General features: G+C 25.1%; 2 protein-coding genes across 2 annotated transcripts; one reads left to right on the top strand and one right to left on the bottom strand.

The window, feature by feature from the left end:
* Positions 1-1,573: 1,573 nt before the first annotated feature.
* LOC132927647 (PCNA-associated factor-like) lies at positions 1,574-8,022 on the bottom strand. The gene is made up of 3 exons (XM_060992226.1): positions 7,711-8,022; positions 2,309-2,422; positions 1,574-2,148 (listed from the first exon to the last, which is right to left on the bottom strand). The coding sequence occupies exons 1-3, from the start codon at positions 7,742-7,744 to the stop codon at positions 1,949-1,951; spliced, it is 348 nt and encodes a 115-aa protein (XP_060848209.1). The 5' UTR covers positions 7,745-8,022; the 3' UTR covers positions 1,574-1,948.
* A 2,036-nt stretch (positions 8,023-10,058) lies between these two features.
* Positions 10,059-12,775, top strand: LOC132926555 (heat shock factor-binding protein 1). Its single transcript, XM_060990924.1, has 3 exons — positions 10,059-10,570; positions 12,300-12,366; positions 12,496-12,775. The coding sequence occupies exons 1-3, from the start codon at positions 10,463-10,465 to the stop codon at positions 12,582-12,584; spliced, it is 264 nt and encodes an 87-aa protein (XP_060846907.1). The 5' UTR covers positions 10,059-10,462; the 3' UTR covers positions 12,585-12,775.
* The last annotated feature ends 5,419 nt before the right edge of the window (positions 12,776-18,194 follow it).

Raw genomic sequence — 18,194 nt, 5'->3', positions numbered from 1 at the left:
ATCAAAATTTTAATTTCAATCCCTTATTAAAAGTTTATCTGGCTTAAATAAAAAATATTCTTAAAAACCTAAAGCAATATCAAAATCAAAAACATTATTTTAATAAAATTCAAAATTTATATTGAAATTTAAAAGTTATATCAAAATAATAATAAATCGCAATAATAAAGATAACTTTTATTAAATGATCGATCTTTTTTAATCTCAACAAAAATATCACCATATAAAAATTAAAAAAAAAAATTAAATATTTATTAATAGTACAAAAAAGCAGACATTTTTTAGATAATAAGTATATATATAAATATCATATTTATAAAATATAAATATAAATATTTGTTAAAAAATTCAAGTCTCTATAATTTTTAATTTATTAATTACTACAAAAAAAAATCAAATTGGTCTTGTCCAAATCTGGTTTAACAAAATAAATCTCATTCTTTCCCTAATTTTTATTTTGGTTACATTGATTATTTTAATGAGAAGGTATTGCTAATTTTTATTTTTAATCTTCAAAATGTCCAATTTTCTTCCAGAACCCATTATAAAAGTCCAATTTTAAAGCTTCCAAAGTTGAAGTTGGGTACGAAAAAAAATTAAAAAACAGCCTTCGTAGTAAAACTAATACCTACATTTATTACTCTACTCAAAATCCGAAATAGAAATGAAAATAAAAATAAAAATAAAAATTGAAAAGTACACTTATTATAAATGTTTATTTATGCACACGAAAAACGAGTTAAAAGTAATCACTGCTTTGTGATGTTGTCTTAAAAATGCATAACTCATAGTAATTATACGCCTACTAAAAATATAAAAATGTAAAATTACAATATTCAATAAAAATTGGTTTCCGATATGATATCGCCAACATTTTGAATGAAAAATAAAATTATTGTATATTATTATTTATTATACAGTTCAACTGTAGAAATTACAACATTATAATTTGTAAGTAATAAGTACCTATGGAAATATAGAGTATAGGTATACAATTCAAATTATTTTTCATTCAACATAATAATAAATATTACATTTTATTTAAATTGTTTAATAATTTTAAATGCTAGAAAATGTTTAGCTGTTTTTTCCAGCATTATATTATAATATCATAATATATAGGTACAGCCTATCGCACCATAACAGTAGTTACCTATTAGAATTAAACTAAAATAATTAATAATAATCAATTATGGATCTACATTATACCATTTACACCAAGATCCTACTACAAAACCTTTACTCGATGGTTATTCGTATAATTTTCGAATTGAAAATTTAAATCTATCAAATCTCTGATGCAAAACGTATATAAAAAACATTTTAGCATAAAATATATTATGTTTGAAAATGTTATAGGTCTTATATATAAGTAACCGTCTATAAAAAATAATATACTATGTCAGAGTTACTTAATTATAAATTATAATATGTAGTTTTGTATATTAAAATTAATAATATTGACTTTAAATTAATATAAACGCTGAAAATTTAATCTCGCGGGAAACAATAAAACTAAAATTACATTTATCTTTAGTTCTTTAAAAAAAAATATTTTATGGTACACAACAGCTGCAGAACTAACGTACTTATATTGATATTGAATAAATAAATTTTATTTTCGTTTATCCAATATTGTAAAATAAATTTAAATAGTATTGTTTTTCGTCATATTGGATTACACCACATTGGCTTATAAAATATAATGGAAATAATATGTATGATTGTATGGTGGTGTAAAAAACGCGAATATAATAATATTGTATACATAAAAAAATATAAGACATATGGTAAAAAAAATACGGTTGAAAAATAAATACTTTTTGCGAGTATATAAGAACTCACTTTAGACTATCAAAGCGTAATATACAAAATCTTGTTAGACATAATTTCTAGTCGGTTTTCAATAGGAAATTCGTAAGTATAAAGACAAACTTATTGTTCTGTCCTAAATTTCCGACGATCCCGTCTGCGCCGTTTCTTGCGGGCGTATTTCTACAACGTCGTCGTCGTCCTCCTCCTCCTCCACGTTGTTGGCCGACGGCAGTTGTGATTGTTCGTCGTTTTTTACCTGGAAAAAGCACGTGATCTCTTTCTGCCAAGCCGGGATCTCTCTGGGGTGCACTGGATTTCCACCCGAGTATTTGTCTAAAACAAATAAAATAATAATAAAATTTGTAATAAAACAAGAAAAACCCTCGGTATCGACCGTCATACGACCGACTTACAGATTGTACGAAATACGAGTACTTTATATAATAATAATAATAATAATATTAACACGTCAAAGACGTGAGAATGCGATTACTTTTGGAAGTGGACGGAGATGACGGCAATTTATGACCAGACGATGACGAACCGCTGCAGCCACCGGCCACCGACGCTTTACACGCAGCTATTTTAGGTATTCTTCCGACGGAAACTGTAGGTGATAAAACACACGGAAACAAAGAAAAAATCAGATAAAAATTTGAGAAATAAAAAAGTAATATGATATTATATTATGGTAGCAATACAAAGTAAGGCGGATAATATATTCAGGGAAAAATCCCGACTATTATATTTTAAATCTTTTAGTTATATTTTAAACCACAATAATTCTGTCTACTGTCTAGTCGTATATTTTCAAAATTTAATCAAATTTATATATATATTTTTTTTTAATATACGTGACATATTATCCATTTAATGAAATCGATCTTTTTGTAAAAAGATGTCCATTTCATAAATTAAAATTGGCTTTTTCAAACTGTAAAATACTAAAATATTTCACAAAACGATCACTAAAATTTGACATTATGTGATTTGGTCTATAGTGCGATCATTTACCATTTACTATAAATGAAATAAAATATATACTACATATAAATATTACTATATATTAGTTATAGGCAAGGTTTGGAACTTCTTAAATTTTGGGTATTTTTTTTTGGGGGGGGGGGGGTGAATTGTTTTATGTGAGATATAACATTTGTTTTGTAAACAACATTACAATTAAATACATAGTTTGACTTTGTTTCGTAAATTTTAAGAAACGTGCATAATATGAAAACTTAGTATTATAATACAACATAGGTAAACCCCCCTCCCCCTGAAATTTTTTTTAATACGTGCCTGTATGGAGCTATATATTATAAAGTCGCGAGCCATTATGGAAGTTATGGAACTATAATAAGAGAAAATAATATATCTGAGTCAATAGAGTTATATATATGTATACATATAATATGTATATATTATTGTATTAATTATAAAATTTAAATATTTAGTATCTACTATCTATCTATTTATAATATTACGATATGATGTTACTGGCGTCCGGCAAAATTAATAATCTAACATATATATTTATATAGGTATTGCACTTAATTCCAAAAAACCCTACTTAATAATTAATATTATGATAATCATTAATAATATATTATAAATATACAATATGCAATATGCATACCATGTACATTATACAGTATACACGTGCATATAATATATATATAGTGCCTAAATACAGGTGGTGTGTATTTAAATGGAGTTCAGGTAATCGTTAAAATCTTTTTTTTAAATATTATTTTCCAGAACAGCTATTCATTTTTTGAATAGCTAACGTATTTTATGATTACAGATTAGGTAAACAATACTTTCTCATTATAGTTTATAGAAATGCATCGCTTTTAAACATTTTAATTTTATTTTCACAGTAATGCTTGGTTTTCAAATAATTTAAAAATATTTTGTGAATAATTTTATCAAAATATTTGACACAAATAATTTTTAAAAGATTTTAATTTTATTTTTTATTAAATATTTGGTATAGAAATAATTTAAAAATAAATTGTGAAAAAGATTTTCATAGAACTCGATACACGTCATTTTAAAAATGTATAAATAACATACATACTCATTGTCTATGAGTAATTTTGAAGTTTAAATTTACACGGCATTAGTTATTCGCACACACATAAAAACAATTTCTCCTCAAATGTTTTTATTGTAATTAAAAATATATTTCCATTGAAACTTGATACTTTCCATTAATAATTAAATTATAATCTTCTAAACACAATAAAATTTTCAAAATATTTAGACTTATTTTAAGCTATTCAAGCTATGTTCGATTTTTTTTCTATAAATGTTAACAATAATTTTTATGCTAGGGCAGAAAGCTTGAAAACTTAAACAAGATTTATACTTGGAAAATTTTCAACTAGAGGTCGAGAGGCATTGCGGCACATAAAATCAATAGAGTTTATACGATTTAAAATACAATAATCCAGGTTGCTTAAAATATAAAAAAATTTAATTTCACAATATATCATCATTATAATTTTACGCCATTCATAAAAATTGTTATGTAATGGCTGGGATATTATTATTTTCTCAGTAAAATATAATTTTTTTTTTATTATTATATCGGCGAAAAACGCATTCAATGCTTACGTTTTATTTTCAGTTTTAACCAGACGCCATATTGCAAATAAAGCAACAAATTGACTTTCAAAATCACAAACATTTATATTGTAACTGCACCGCATTTGAGAAAAAAATAATAGTCGAATCCGTGTATAAACGAGATCTGAGAAATATGATGCAGAAAAATGATTTTCCATTCCAATGCACCCCGTTTTTATAGTTAGTAAATAATTTCGTATCGAAAGCATATTTTAAAATGATGTATTCGATTTTTCCAAACGCATTGCGTATTCATATTATGATGGTACGGTGGACCAAGTAGAAAGTTAGGAATTTTATAAAATCTCCGTGTACAGTGTATTTAATTTCTACAATGTAGACATTATAGTGTGTCTGAATAATTATAAATTATAATATACGCTATTATAATAGGAATTATCATGAATTTCTTTAGCTATATTTTTAATTACAAATGTAATATAAACTTCACGCTCGTTCTGTTTTTCTATCTTATACTTAAAAAAATTATTTTTATATGTATGCAGATAATAAATTCATCATAGACACTATATATATATTATAATTTGATTAAATATGATTAACATTTTTTAAATTATTTTCATTAACATTATCATTCAATAATTTGTATAAATATTTTCCATATTTAAAAATAGAAATATATGAACCCAATGAAAACACTGCAGAACAAAATTATGTATAGGCTATGATCTAAAGTTAACTCAACTTACCGAAAGATTAATACTTAAATTGGAAAAACAATAAAAATAATTAAATAGTTTAAATTATCATTTTATAAACACAATGAAATTTTCAAAATATTTACTTATATTAGGAGGGTGGCCTGAGGGTATATTTAAGATATTTTGAAAGTTTAAAATTTTAATTTAGAATATAAATATAATGCAAAATTCCTGAAAAGTTGTACCTACAAAAATACATTGACAAACAATTTTGTATGAGTATTATACAAGTTCAAATTTTGATCAAATCAACAAACTTTTTTTATTATTTTTTGGTTAAAAATGCACATCATTTTTAATTTTAACTGGTAATTTAAAAATATAATACGTAGTTCTTCATAAGTTTTTCTTACATTTTTTATAAAATAACCAAAATACATACTCATTATATTTTTTATAGTTATTTGAATAAATTCTAATAATAGCAAAATTGGATATTTATAGAAAACTAGATTTTTTTCTTTTAACGATTTTTAGTTTTATATTGTTAATATATAATACATTAATATAAAATTAATATATTAATATACACCTATATTTATTTATATTAATCGATATTGACACTTTTTGCTGTCATTATTTAAATTAATATTTTATATATTATCTAATATAATTTCAAAATATTTAGAAAAATTTAAAAAAATTTATACCACGACCCTATTCACATCATTCTATATTATACTAATTTACGTGCGCAATACGTAGAGCCCAAAAATTATTAGTACTCTTTGCCACTCTTCCTACTTTATATCAAAAAATAAAAATACTCGTCTGGGACAAGTACGAAATATAGTACCTAGCGAACGTCCTTTTTCTGTCATTAAACATATTAAACTAGCAACACTTTTTTAACATAAAGAAAATTTAACTCTTTATCATTACTAGCTACTACATTCTATTTTTAATTTTTATTATTAAATTTTTCTTTTGTAGTTAAACAGAAGTAAATATTGCACAGTGCCTTTATATTTCTTTTAATCAGGTCCTGGGTTAGGTATTCAGGTATTCTAATCTCACAAATGTATATAATATATTTATAACCTAACCTTCAGGTATAATTATTTTATTTATTATAAAACACATACAATATTTAAAAAATAGTTCACTATAATATCGTGTTTTGTATAAGTAAGTAATATAATAATATATAACATATGTCCTAAATAATTAATAAATTTTAAAATATCCTTAGAAATAGAGACTAGCGTGTCAATCTCAGCTCAAAATCATTTTCCTGACTTAATGATACGATAATAATTATGGAGTAATTCAAATTTAACACATCTATTACAATGGACCTACTAGATGATCTACTCAAAACTCAATGACGAGGTACTCTCAAAACCTTCTATTTTGTATTTGCAAAACGACTTGCCTGTTTTTTTAGTACCTATCTTAACTCGAAAAAAAATGTATTTATTTTATAAAGCAGTTTCTTAAGAATGGCCATATGGCTAATTTATGTAAATATTTTATGAGTTGAATTATTTTAAGGTAATTAAATAATATTGTGTAGTAGGTATGTATAATATTGATGATTAATAAGTAATAACCAATCTAGTACCTACATCAAAAGCTTAGGAAGAACGGTGAGAAATCCAACTGCAGTATTCTGGATATTTTAAGATCATATTGAAAGTCGTATTTTACTCGTTATCGCACAATATTAGATAAGTATTAATTCGTATTACCTAAATATTATCAATTGAAAGGCAACTACGGCAAATAATAAAAATAATATTAACGGCTAAACGTATACATATATCAATAGGTACATATTGTATAGGTACATCAATGTAACGACTGATATATAAGTATAACTTACTAAAATAGAAAATTTAACATGAGCTTTTGGGAATTCTGAATAGTTTTTAAATTAGCCTTAAACTTTAGTTCAACTATATGCCAAAATTGAGTTATCCATACTTAATTGTATTTTAATCAGTTTACATATTTTCCACGACAAAATGTTTTATCGACGATTCTATAGAAAAAGACTTATCAAACGACTATAAAAATGACTTTAAAATGCCTAGACAATGCACAAATAATCGGATACGCATAAGCATAACACTACCTAATGTAAGACTGTAAAATATTAACACACATTTTTGTTTTTACGCCAACTACGGACCAACGGTTAATGTATAATAATAAAATACAAAAATATTTTCATTTTTGTTTAGTCATTATAACACATAGGCCAATTCTATGCCATTTCAAAACGGTTATACGTAACCAGTAAACACTACTTTTAAGTTCGATTGTTTTATAATATAGACGCTGTAGGTACCTGTACTGCACATTTAAGCACATTCTAGCGAGAAGTCAATAAGTCATAACTAAATAAAATAACAAGAAATATTAATTGTTTACCGTGCTTTATTTATATTATTTACCATATTGAGTAGATACTATAATATAAATTTACAATTATTATAATTATTATTTTTAAATAATAAATAATTATTCTGTTACACTATAAGTGGAATGTTTAAATATATTATGCACGCCCCTTTATTGTTAATATAATTTTACTTACCCTTATAGCTCATTGATTGCTTGGTTCTAACCATGTTGAGAGTTGAGAGGTAAAAAAAAAGCAAGGATCACTAATGTAATTATATTTTAATATCGAATAAAGTCGTTCCTATAGGTAAATAGCGATGTACCACTGTTTATTAAAATTATTGAAAACCACCAAGCGTCGTTCGAGTAACGAGTATAAAAGGTAGGCAATAGTCAATACTCAATAGGTACTGAGCGTGGAACTGACGGCACGACATTAAATTGCACATTAGTTACACCCGTTTCCCGTGCCGACGACGTCGGTTTTAACCGGGATAAATTTAGTTTACGGCTGCTAACGATTTTAATCTAATGCCGACATTATATCAGACGTGTGAATACACTATAGATTAACCGGGTAGTAAATACCTACTACACAAGTACACGACCAATATAGCTATAGGTATATCGTATATAACAATACGATATCACATAATTTTGGTATATGTATAATATAAGTAGGAATATAACATAATACGAAACGTCCGGTCCAAGGTCCATTATTGAAGTACAACGACTATATTTTATTAATAATTATTATCATATTATTATTATATTACTTACTATTAGATTAATATAATATATCAAACACGTGCGCAGACAATCGTACACTAGTACATATAATATATTATACCGAGTGTACTTACTTATTGAGATTGACTAAATTATGGCCGATTTATAAGGCCTCGTTGGGTTTATCATTCGATGAAATATCAATAAGACACAATTAAAAAATTCCAGAGTTTAAAAATATTTAGGTAAATATATTTTCATAGAACCAAAAAAAAAGTTTATAAGTTATCGCATATTATCAATATATATATATAAATATTATATATATTATATATACTATAGGTACCAGTTATTATATAGGTAGGTATCGAACATTATTGCCTATTGATTTTTACGCGTAATTACGATACAATGACAGCTTACAGAACAACTACAGCTACGCGTGACCTGCAGAAGACTAATCGACGTCATACGCTTGAAAGCGTATTATTATTTATTCAAATTATATATATTTTTTCGATACATTTGAATGCTTAACCTGATTTCCAAACGATAAAAACACCTGCCGTGTATGTCAGTGCAAAATCGGCGTGATAATAGGTATATTAATATTAATTTTATTATTGATTATCAATCGATTAACATACACCTAGTTGCCTAAAGGCTAAAGACTAAATAAAATAAAATATAGCTCAACCTTAAATGGAAAAGGTGTGCACAGTGGGCTTTTAAGTCTGTAATAATTATTAACTAGCTTATATTACCTAGGTATTTAATTTTTTAATCATCTTAATAACACAACTACAGAACTAATTAAAAAATCAATTTTAACAACTAAGCTTATTTCAATTGGTTTGAAATAAATATGTTTAAATCAAGTTAAAAACCATTTAAAAATGTATGTTTCTTCTTATACGCATATCGCATTGTAGTTAAACCTAAATAATTTTCTATTTTTTTTTTTTACTTTTATTTAATCGCTCTGTAGGTATACACGATGATTTAAAATACAAATAAACAATTAACAATAAGAATATAGGATGCATTTTTGACAAAATATTTAGTCCCCTATTTTTAAAATAAAATGCAGTTTCACAATCACTATTATGATATTAATATATGTGCGTGTGACTCAAGCGCAGAACATTAAAAAAAAAAATGAATTGACTTAGCTTTTCTCCACATTTACTTTAACATTTAAATATATTATTATTTGTTAACTATTAACTTACGACTTGATAATTCATAGCTTATAGCTTAGTTGTTACCGTTAACATAACTTTACTATAGCTTATACATAGGTAAATTACATATATCATACCTATCTGACTCGTAATAGTTAATCGTTTTCATTATCCTTTATGTACATAACTACTAACTATACAGTTCAGCACTGTGATATACGCACTACTATATGTATTATGATATATCATGATTAATGACGACGTGTCAGTTTCTAATTATTAATGGTTCACAGTTGACACAGAAGGTACCAGTCATCAGTAGCTACCGTAATATCGTAATGTATTCAATACGCATTGTTCGAATGTATATACGCATAAACCTATATATATATATATATGTGTGTGTATATCGTATTATTGTATAGGAACCTGTTGAAATTGAGAACAAAATAAACACAATTTCGTGTAAGTCCCAAATCGATATTATATATTTATGTGTTTATATGTAGAAAAAAATAATAATAAATGTAAGTGCGCAATAGATAACTCACGACAACCGTGTTGTACGCGCCCCGTCCGTTTGAAAAACCGCGCAACGTTAGTTTACGGAGCGCGCGCAACGCCATTGGTCACACGTCATGATGGCTACCTCCACACGCCTATCACGCTTTATACTATCGCCGAGTAGACGATGAATTATTAAATTTAATTGTCGCGATCTATACCGTTTACTCATACTTTTATCAAAACCGCTTACTATCGTGATAAATAATATGTTTTTGTGACGAATAATACGATTAATACGACGTGCTAATCAAACGTTGTTCGTTCGGTCGGTTTATATTTTGTTTTATTTCTCACCGCTCGTTGAACGGTTGTTTCATTCCGTCCGGTACCGCTGCAGCAGCAGCCATTACGAAGATCGTTCGACGACGCTCGTGTGGCCCGTCAAGCGAAGCGATCGCACACCTCTGCGTACAACACTACAACAGATTTCTTTTTCAAATCGACCCGATAAACGCCGGCACGATGTGCGATTACAACGCCAAGGACATGAACGAACCAGAAGACGGAGACAACAGAGGCGACAGCACCGATAACATTGACAAACGTGCATTTGATGAAATGAACAATCAAGTGAGTGTTGTACAATAACTACTTATCCCAACGATAGATTTTTTTCGAGCTATTACTTATTCACTTCCATTTGTATATGTACTAGTTTATCTTTCTGATATTTAATCTCGTCATGTATTTCCGCTCATGCGCTCAGTCCCAATGTTTGACATAAACTGTATAAATAATTTCAGTGAACGACTGAACTTCAGTCACCGAAGTATGACTTAGTTCCTATTTACCTATCATCTAAATTACAAAAATGGTTGATCTTGATTGGTGTAAATGTTTATCGATCAAATATCTACCACGTTCACTTGTAGTATGTGTTGCTATCCTTAATTTTCTCACAGTGAAATGGTATGTAGGTATTAAAATAAAGAGAGTTAATTATTTAAACAATACAGGTAAAAAAAATTGTACTAATGATATTTTAGTTTTACATTATTATACTTTGTAGGTACATAATATGTATCACAATAATATATAAAATAAAGATTAATAATTTATGATTCTTTCCTATCATTCTCAAATAATAGTATTACAACAATTATGTATGTATGGGTCAATGAATTCAGTTTCTCCTTTTGCAACATTTGTTCAAAAAATATCATACTTATTGTATATTAATTATGTATATTATGACCACCATAATCTGAAAACAGTCACATTATGGTTAATTTTTTTTCAGACTTAAAAACTTTTAAACTAAAATCAATTTTTTATGTTTAAAATGTATAAAAAAAATCTCATTTTAATACACTTTTACTGTTCATCAAATTGTTTGTTCAAAACTGTATTTTACATTCCTATTAATCACTATTAATATTGATTTGATAATCTATAATTTCTAATAAAACAACAATTATATATTTTAAATATTTAATATTATTATATATGTATATTTTTTTTCTTATTATAAATAGGTTAAGCCAATAGTTTTCAACCTTTTTGGGTTCACGGCTCCTTTTGATTTTTAAATAAAATATACGGCTCCCTTACGAACATTTAAAATAATTAAATAAACATGTTATTATGAATATTAGGAAACATTTTTAAACAATAATAATAATTTTAATATTTAGTGGGATGGCTGTGTTTGTTTTTGTTGCATAATATAATGAAATCATGGCATACACTTTTAAAGCATGATTCTCATTTCCTCATTCCCAAATTGTCCTCAGAAAAATAATTTTGGAATTGAACAATAAGTTGTGATAAATGTTCCATAAATAACAATTTGACAGATTCTATTAAGTTTTTATTTTTTAGTTTTTACTGCGAGTACAGCTCCCTTGATAATTACCGATGACGCCCATGGGAGCCACAATGCACAGGTTGAAAACCATTGGGTTAAGTAATTTAGTATTAGAATTGTAACATTATAATATACTAAATAAAAAGGTTAAATAATATTAGAAAAAAGTGTACATGATCATTTGGGTTTTTTTTTTCTAATGTTATTTGACATTGGAGATAGTATTTTATTTCATTACAAACATTTTTACTTAGTAAAAAATTTTCTCAGTTTTTTTATTATCACATGTAGGCTAAATATGCTTAATTTTTTTAAAATTAATCTTAATACAATAAGTATTTAAATATATTGAACATTTTAAAACATGATAACACAAATCATTATTTATTATTTTGTTTTTTTCTTTTACAGTGAAATTACCACTATTTATTTTGTACCTATGCTTGCTTAATTATTGATTTATATTTTAATGTAGTATATATTTTATTTCAGATTCAAATTGTTCTCCAGGATATGAAAGACAAATTCCAAACTATGTCTGATCAAATATTGTTGAGAAATATCCTTTTTTAACTATTTTATAAAAAAGTATATTGTTTAAAGTATGTTTTATATTGTTTTTGATTTTAATTTAAAGTTGATCTTGATAAAAAAAAAATCATGTTAATATTTCTTAACTGATAAATACTAGATGATATGGGTACACGTATCGATGATTTAGAAAAGAATATATCTGACTTAATGGTCCACGCTGGTCTTGAAACTCCAGACAAATGATATTTAGAATACTATCGTATTACAAGAAATGAATAGGTCATTTTATGTTACAAGATTATATATATATATATAAACTTAGGACCTACATAATTATTTGAAATATGATTAAAATTAAAACAAGGTAAACTTAAGTGTATCATTGTCTATAAAATATCTTTATTTATAATAATATATGTACATTCTTTTTTTTATGAACTATTATCATCAGTTTTAGGCATTAATTTACTTAAATGATAGATCCATACCAATTTTGTACCTAAACTTTATTTAGTGTATACTGTATGAATAACCAGTCCGACAGATGTAATGCGTTGAAACTGTGCATTTATCCCCAATACCAACAACGCCTGCACTACTCATCGGGAGGGTCCTCATCTGTTGCCAGAAACAATTAATTGGCATAGGATCATTAGTAAGAAAGAAAGTGTTGAACACATTCAATATGATAAACAAGCTAATCTTGAACTGAATAGATTATAGTACATCATGTTCTTTCCATTTTTCATATTTATTCAACTTAAATTTACCAACATTTAACTTATTTAAGTTAAAAATAGCTCAAACCAGCAAGTTATATTTTTAAGGAAATTTCAACTATCAATAAATATTAGTTGATAATATTATATTAAATACAATTTACCTTTTACATGGATATTAATCCATAGTTATTTCAAATTTAAGATGACAATTTAATTTTTTTTCATTCAAAGTTCATTATACATTTATTGCAAACATATATATATATATATATATATATAATAGCGTAATAATTAATCATTAAAAGAAATATTGAAACACATCACCTACCCATATGATGCATTCAAGTAATAACAATTTTTGCTTTTTACTAAAACACATGTATTTTTTGTCCATTGTACTGTTAAAACTTATAATTTGACAATAAATCTATAAACATTTAAATTCTCTATGAAATTTACTTGAGATTGACAATCCTACTTTTTTATTTATTTTTCAATTTCTTGGTATCATTTATCAATGTTAAATGATAATTCAATTTTTTAATTTTAAAATATAATTTAAATAAAAGATTTGAGTTAAAATTTAAAAAGTTATATTATTGATGTCAAGATAACTCCATCATGAGTTAAATTAAGTTTTAAGAATTTTTATCAGTACAATAAACAAAAAATAGGAATTTTTAAAATAATAGTCCGAACTTAATCACCTTAGTTTTCAAAATATACAATAATTTCATTTCAATATTGTACAAAAACTAAGAATGATTTAAATATTTTTTAAGAGCAATATTATATACAATTTTATCAATTTGGTAATAAACCCTTAACTAAACAAATGCAATTGATGTTGTTGATAACTTTATTTACAAGACTTGTGGTTATTTCCAAATTTCCAATACGTATTTTAGTGCAAGTTAATTAACAGAAGTATCGGATTTACAATTTTTTTTTTATAAATAATTTCTGCTTGTATTTCTGTTATTAATGTAAACAAAATTGTTTGATTCAACAGTCATTATTTAAATAAACTAATTGTAAAAGTTTGTACGTTTACACTTAATTTATTTGTAAAAAAATATTATGAGAAGTTTTACTAGTTAAGTATTGTGAAAAAAATATAATTGCTATGTTGTCTAATTTATGTTATAACTTATTATATGAGTAGTTAAAATCACACAATTTTATTTTGTATGCAAACAGTGTGGTTGAATATAATATGACAAAATTGAGGTCTTATATTATTAATAACATAGCTATAATTCAGAACCTATTACTTATTAAAGTCGATTTATTAATATACATAACATTTAATTAAATAGTAAGCGTATAATTGATTTTAAACAATCGTATAAGACAGAGTATAATGTTAAGCTTTGTCATTCTCTTTATATATACCTACTATATTATATGTATTTGTTACAATTGATTACTATTATATCTATCATTATATTAAATTAAAAACCATACAATATATTATATACCTAGTAATAATTAGTATATAACAGAATATTTAAATGTTAAACCTTAACTAATTTCTTCAAGAAAATATGACTGACAATGAAAACAACTTAAGAAATAGAAATGTTAAAATAAAATTGTCAAGAACCAATTTAACTCAATTTTTATTTAAAAGAAAACCCAATGAATACATGAAATATTCAAGTATTAAATTTAAAAGCATAATTTATTAAATTGAATGAATATAATACAAAAAATTGTATTGCCATTTTATTCAGTTATAATAAAATTTAATTCTGAATCAAATCCTTTTGATGCTTATAGTTCATTATAAAATAATGTGTTTCAATTTAATTGTAGCTTTAATTTAAAATAGTTTTTATTAACTAGATCTTTATTTGTTTCCTACATTTTAACAGTAAATACACATAAAATAAGAAAGCTGTGTATTTTTTTTTTTTATATTGTAAACAAAAAACATTTTAAGATTCTGAGTAGTGATGAATAAATAATAATATAATAAATACAATGTTTTGAAATAATATTATTTTGACTTACTTTAATATATAGCTATATCAATGAAATTTATTTATAGTGTTATATAAGCTGACAGAGTATCATTTCCGTTCAGAATTGTTTTTCTATACAATAATAAATCATTGAATTCAATTTTAATATACCTATTACTGGGGCCCACTTAATTCCCAATATACAGCAAACAGGGTGGTACTCACTTGCTTACCTTTTTTAATTTTAGATTCTGAGCGATAAATCTATTGGTTTTACAATCAGTTGTAATTTTTTATTTGTACTTGTCTTAATTTTAAAGCAATGTTTTTATTTACACAAGGCATATTATTAAATAAAATATAACCGTTGACTGTTGAGTATATTAGATATGACTTTGTGTATATTTCCTGAACACCTTTTCTGTTTCTGTATATGGAAATGCAATAAATTTGACTATTGAGCTATAATTATGTATACTAAAACATCTCTACATAGAAGTTGATTTTATTTATGTTACCAAAATAACCATAATCTAGTATTTAATTTTCTGAAAGCTTACAATATTTTTTAAAAACATCCTCTCTGAAGTCATCGGTTCAATTTATTTTTATGGTGTAAGTAATAGAATAAATATGAATAGATCCCTATTTTATTTTGAAATTTGAAATATTTTAATATTTTAGATTATTAATGGTTTTACAAAATTATTAGCAGGTTAGATACATAACACTTTGATTCAAGTAACTCTTGATGAGGATATTAATTAATATTTGTTATGATAATAATTATTCAAAACACCATCCTTGCATTCATGATTTAATCTATTTATTTATTTTTAGCACATATCTATAATAGCAACACTGCCAAAGTGCCAAGTCTTGATTTATAAAACACTTAAATGTCTCTATAATACATATACCAAATATTTTAAATGAAAAAGTAAGTATTTGCTTTAACATACAATTTGCATAAGTAGGTACAATAAATTTTAATAAGCTATACAATAAAATTAGGCCAAACATAGGTGATTATAGTGAATGGAAAGTAGGTACATATTTGTTAATTTTTTTAATACTACCTAATTTATACTAAAGGATACCGCAATGTATTTAAGTTAGAAAACACATTTACAACATTATTAATTTAATATTTTGTTTAGTAACACGACTATTCCTAACCGGCCGAAAATCATAATACAGAATTTTGGCAAGTTCAGTTGCTATTGTAACCACCTTTATTTCGAATAGTGCAATAAAAATGTTTTTGGTGGTCTTGACTTAATTTATAAGTAAAATCTATGTAACCATTTGATTATTTGAAGTAAAGAATTTAAATAATTATAAAGCATTTGATGAATGTCCATAATTAGTCTTTCAAAATCGATTTCACTGTGTTTAATTGGCAACCTAATCTTAAAAGTTAAATTAATTCAATATATTATATTATTTATATATTTACAATTCAGGTATACTTGCAATGATATTTTTAATATTTGAATGAATTAGTCTATACTAATTTAATGAATACAATACGTACTGGTCGTACTGATGGAAAGATATTCAGTGTTAACTAAACCTATCCTCTGCGAATGGATTGTTTAAAATGAAAACGAAAAGTATAAATGCTCAAATTAATTATAAAAATAGTTTTACAATTCTGATAGACACACGAGTTCTTTAATCAATAATTGCGGGTATCATTGTATCAATAGTTTATACGGAGTGACACAACTGCTACGTACTACTACTGCCACGGCCCACGACATTGTACAACTCCAATATTTCATTTACAACTATCTCAAATGTCAATTGTTACGAATATCAACTACAACGATATTAGATTGTGCGGCCACGGATTAATTAATCCGTATGTGCGGTGAACTATAACTGCTACGATATTAATTATCACAGATTTATGGTAAATAAAATTTTATAATGAGTTCCTAGTTCCTATATAGTAATTACTTCCTGAGTCCTGTTGTTTTAATTTAGTTTAAGTAATTTGGAATGTGTAATGCACCTATTTAAATGGAATTGCTAAATTTCGATAAAAAAATCTCCGCAAAAAAAGCCAAATTATTTATTTATCTTCAATAATAAATGGTTATCTCTTTTATTAATATTTTTCAATTTATTAATAAATAAGTATAATAAAAAAACTATAAATAACATATTTTAATTAGTATAATGAATTAATCATTCAAAAATACATTACAATTACAATTTTTGTATTATAAACTATTTTTGCACCATAGATATTTTAAAATTTAAAATTATACAATTTATAATTGTACTGTTCTTGCTTGGTCAAATTTTTCTTTTGAACATTAGATAGATACCTAATATAATATTTTTTTTTAAATTTTAAATATTAACTAGGTACTAAATTATATAATATGCTAACGAAGACAGAACACAGAACTCACCCTATCCTGTATTGTACTATAATTCTCATTAGTCATTTCTCATATACCCATATAATTTTTTTGTGTGTGTCCTTACCGATTACCTATCACTTAAGTGTCTTGTTTATTATTACATCTAACACCCATCTATCACATGATATTTCATGTAGGTACATAATACCTACCTGTCACAAAAGCCAAAAACCATTTAGACACATATTGATTTCCACACCATTGAATTTTTTTTCAACCATGGAAAAAAGATTAATATATACAGTAGACGCCGCTTATAAGACTCACTTTGGGACCAGCACAAAGTGAGTCTTATAACCGAATGAATCTTATAGGCGAAGTGGAAATAAAAAATTAATTACGTATTTATAAATTTTATTTTACTACATATTTTGCTTTCATTTTAATACTTAAACACATATTACATACTTATTATTGAATAAATTTAATAATCCTGATAAAAAAAACTAAAATTACAATAAGTAAATATTACATATAAAAATATTATAAAAATTATACATTAATAAAAAATTATAAAGGATGTATGTATAATGTATTTATTATTTATTTTTGAAAAAATTTGTAATTTTAGTTTGTTTTTTATTTTGTTCTAGTACTCCGAAAATATAATAACGATAATCGTTACGATAAATGTGAACTTTTATCTGCGATAAAAATTATTATACCTTATAAGTTATAAGGTACCAACAGAAACTAGATATAATTAACACGAACATTATTTAATTT

The sequence above is a fragment of the Rhopalosiphum padi genome, chromosome 3 (genome assembly GCF_020882245.1).
Source record: "Rhopalosiphum padi isolate XX-2018 chromosome 3, ASM2088224v1, whole genome shotgun sequence".
NCBI classification, from domain to species: Eukaryota; Metazoa; Arthropoda; class Insecta; order Hemiptera; family Aphididae; genus Rhopalosiphum; species Rhopalosiphum padi.
This window is presented reverse-complemented; position numbering and strand designations above follow the sequence as displayed.

Coding starts and splice junctions, on each gene's coding strand:
- LOC132926555 (XM_060990924.1), top strand. CDS start 10,463: ATGTGCGATTACAACGCCAAGGACATGAACGAACCAGAAGACGGAGAC. Junction 10,571..12,299: donor TTGATGAAATGAACAATCAA/GTGAGTGTTGTA, acceptor ATTTTATTTCAG/ATTCAAATTGTTCTCCAGGA. Junction 12,367..12,495: donor TGATCAAATATTGTTGAGAA/ATATCCTTTTTT, acceptor ACTGATAAATAC/TAGATGATATGGGTACACGT.
- LOC132927647 (XM_060992226.1), bottom strand. CDS start 7,744: ATGGTTAGAACCAAGCAATCAATGAGCTATAAGG. Junction 2,423..7,710: donor GCAATCAATGAGCTATAAGG/GTAAGTAAAATT, acceptor TATCACCTACAG/TTTCCGTCGGAAGAATACCT. Junction 2,149..2,308: donor ATCTCCGTCCACTTCCAAAA/GTAATCGCATTC, acceptor TATTTGTTTTAG/ACAAATACTCGGGTGGAAAT.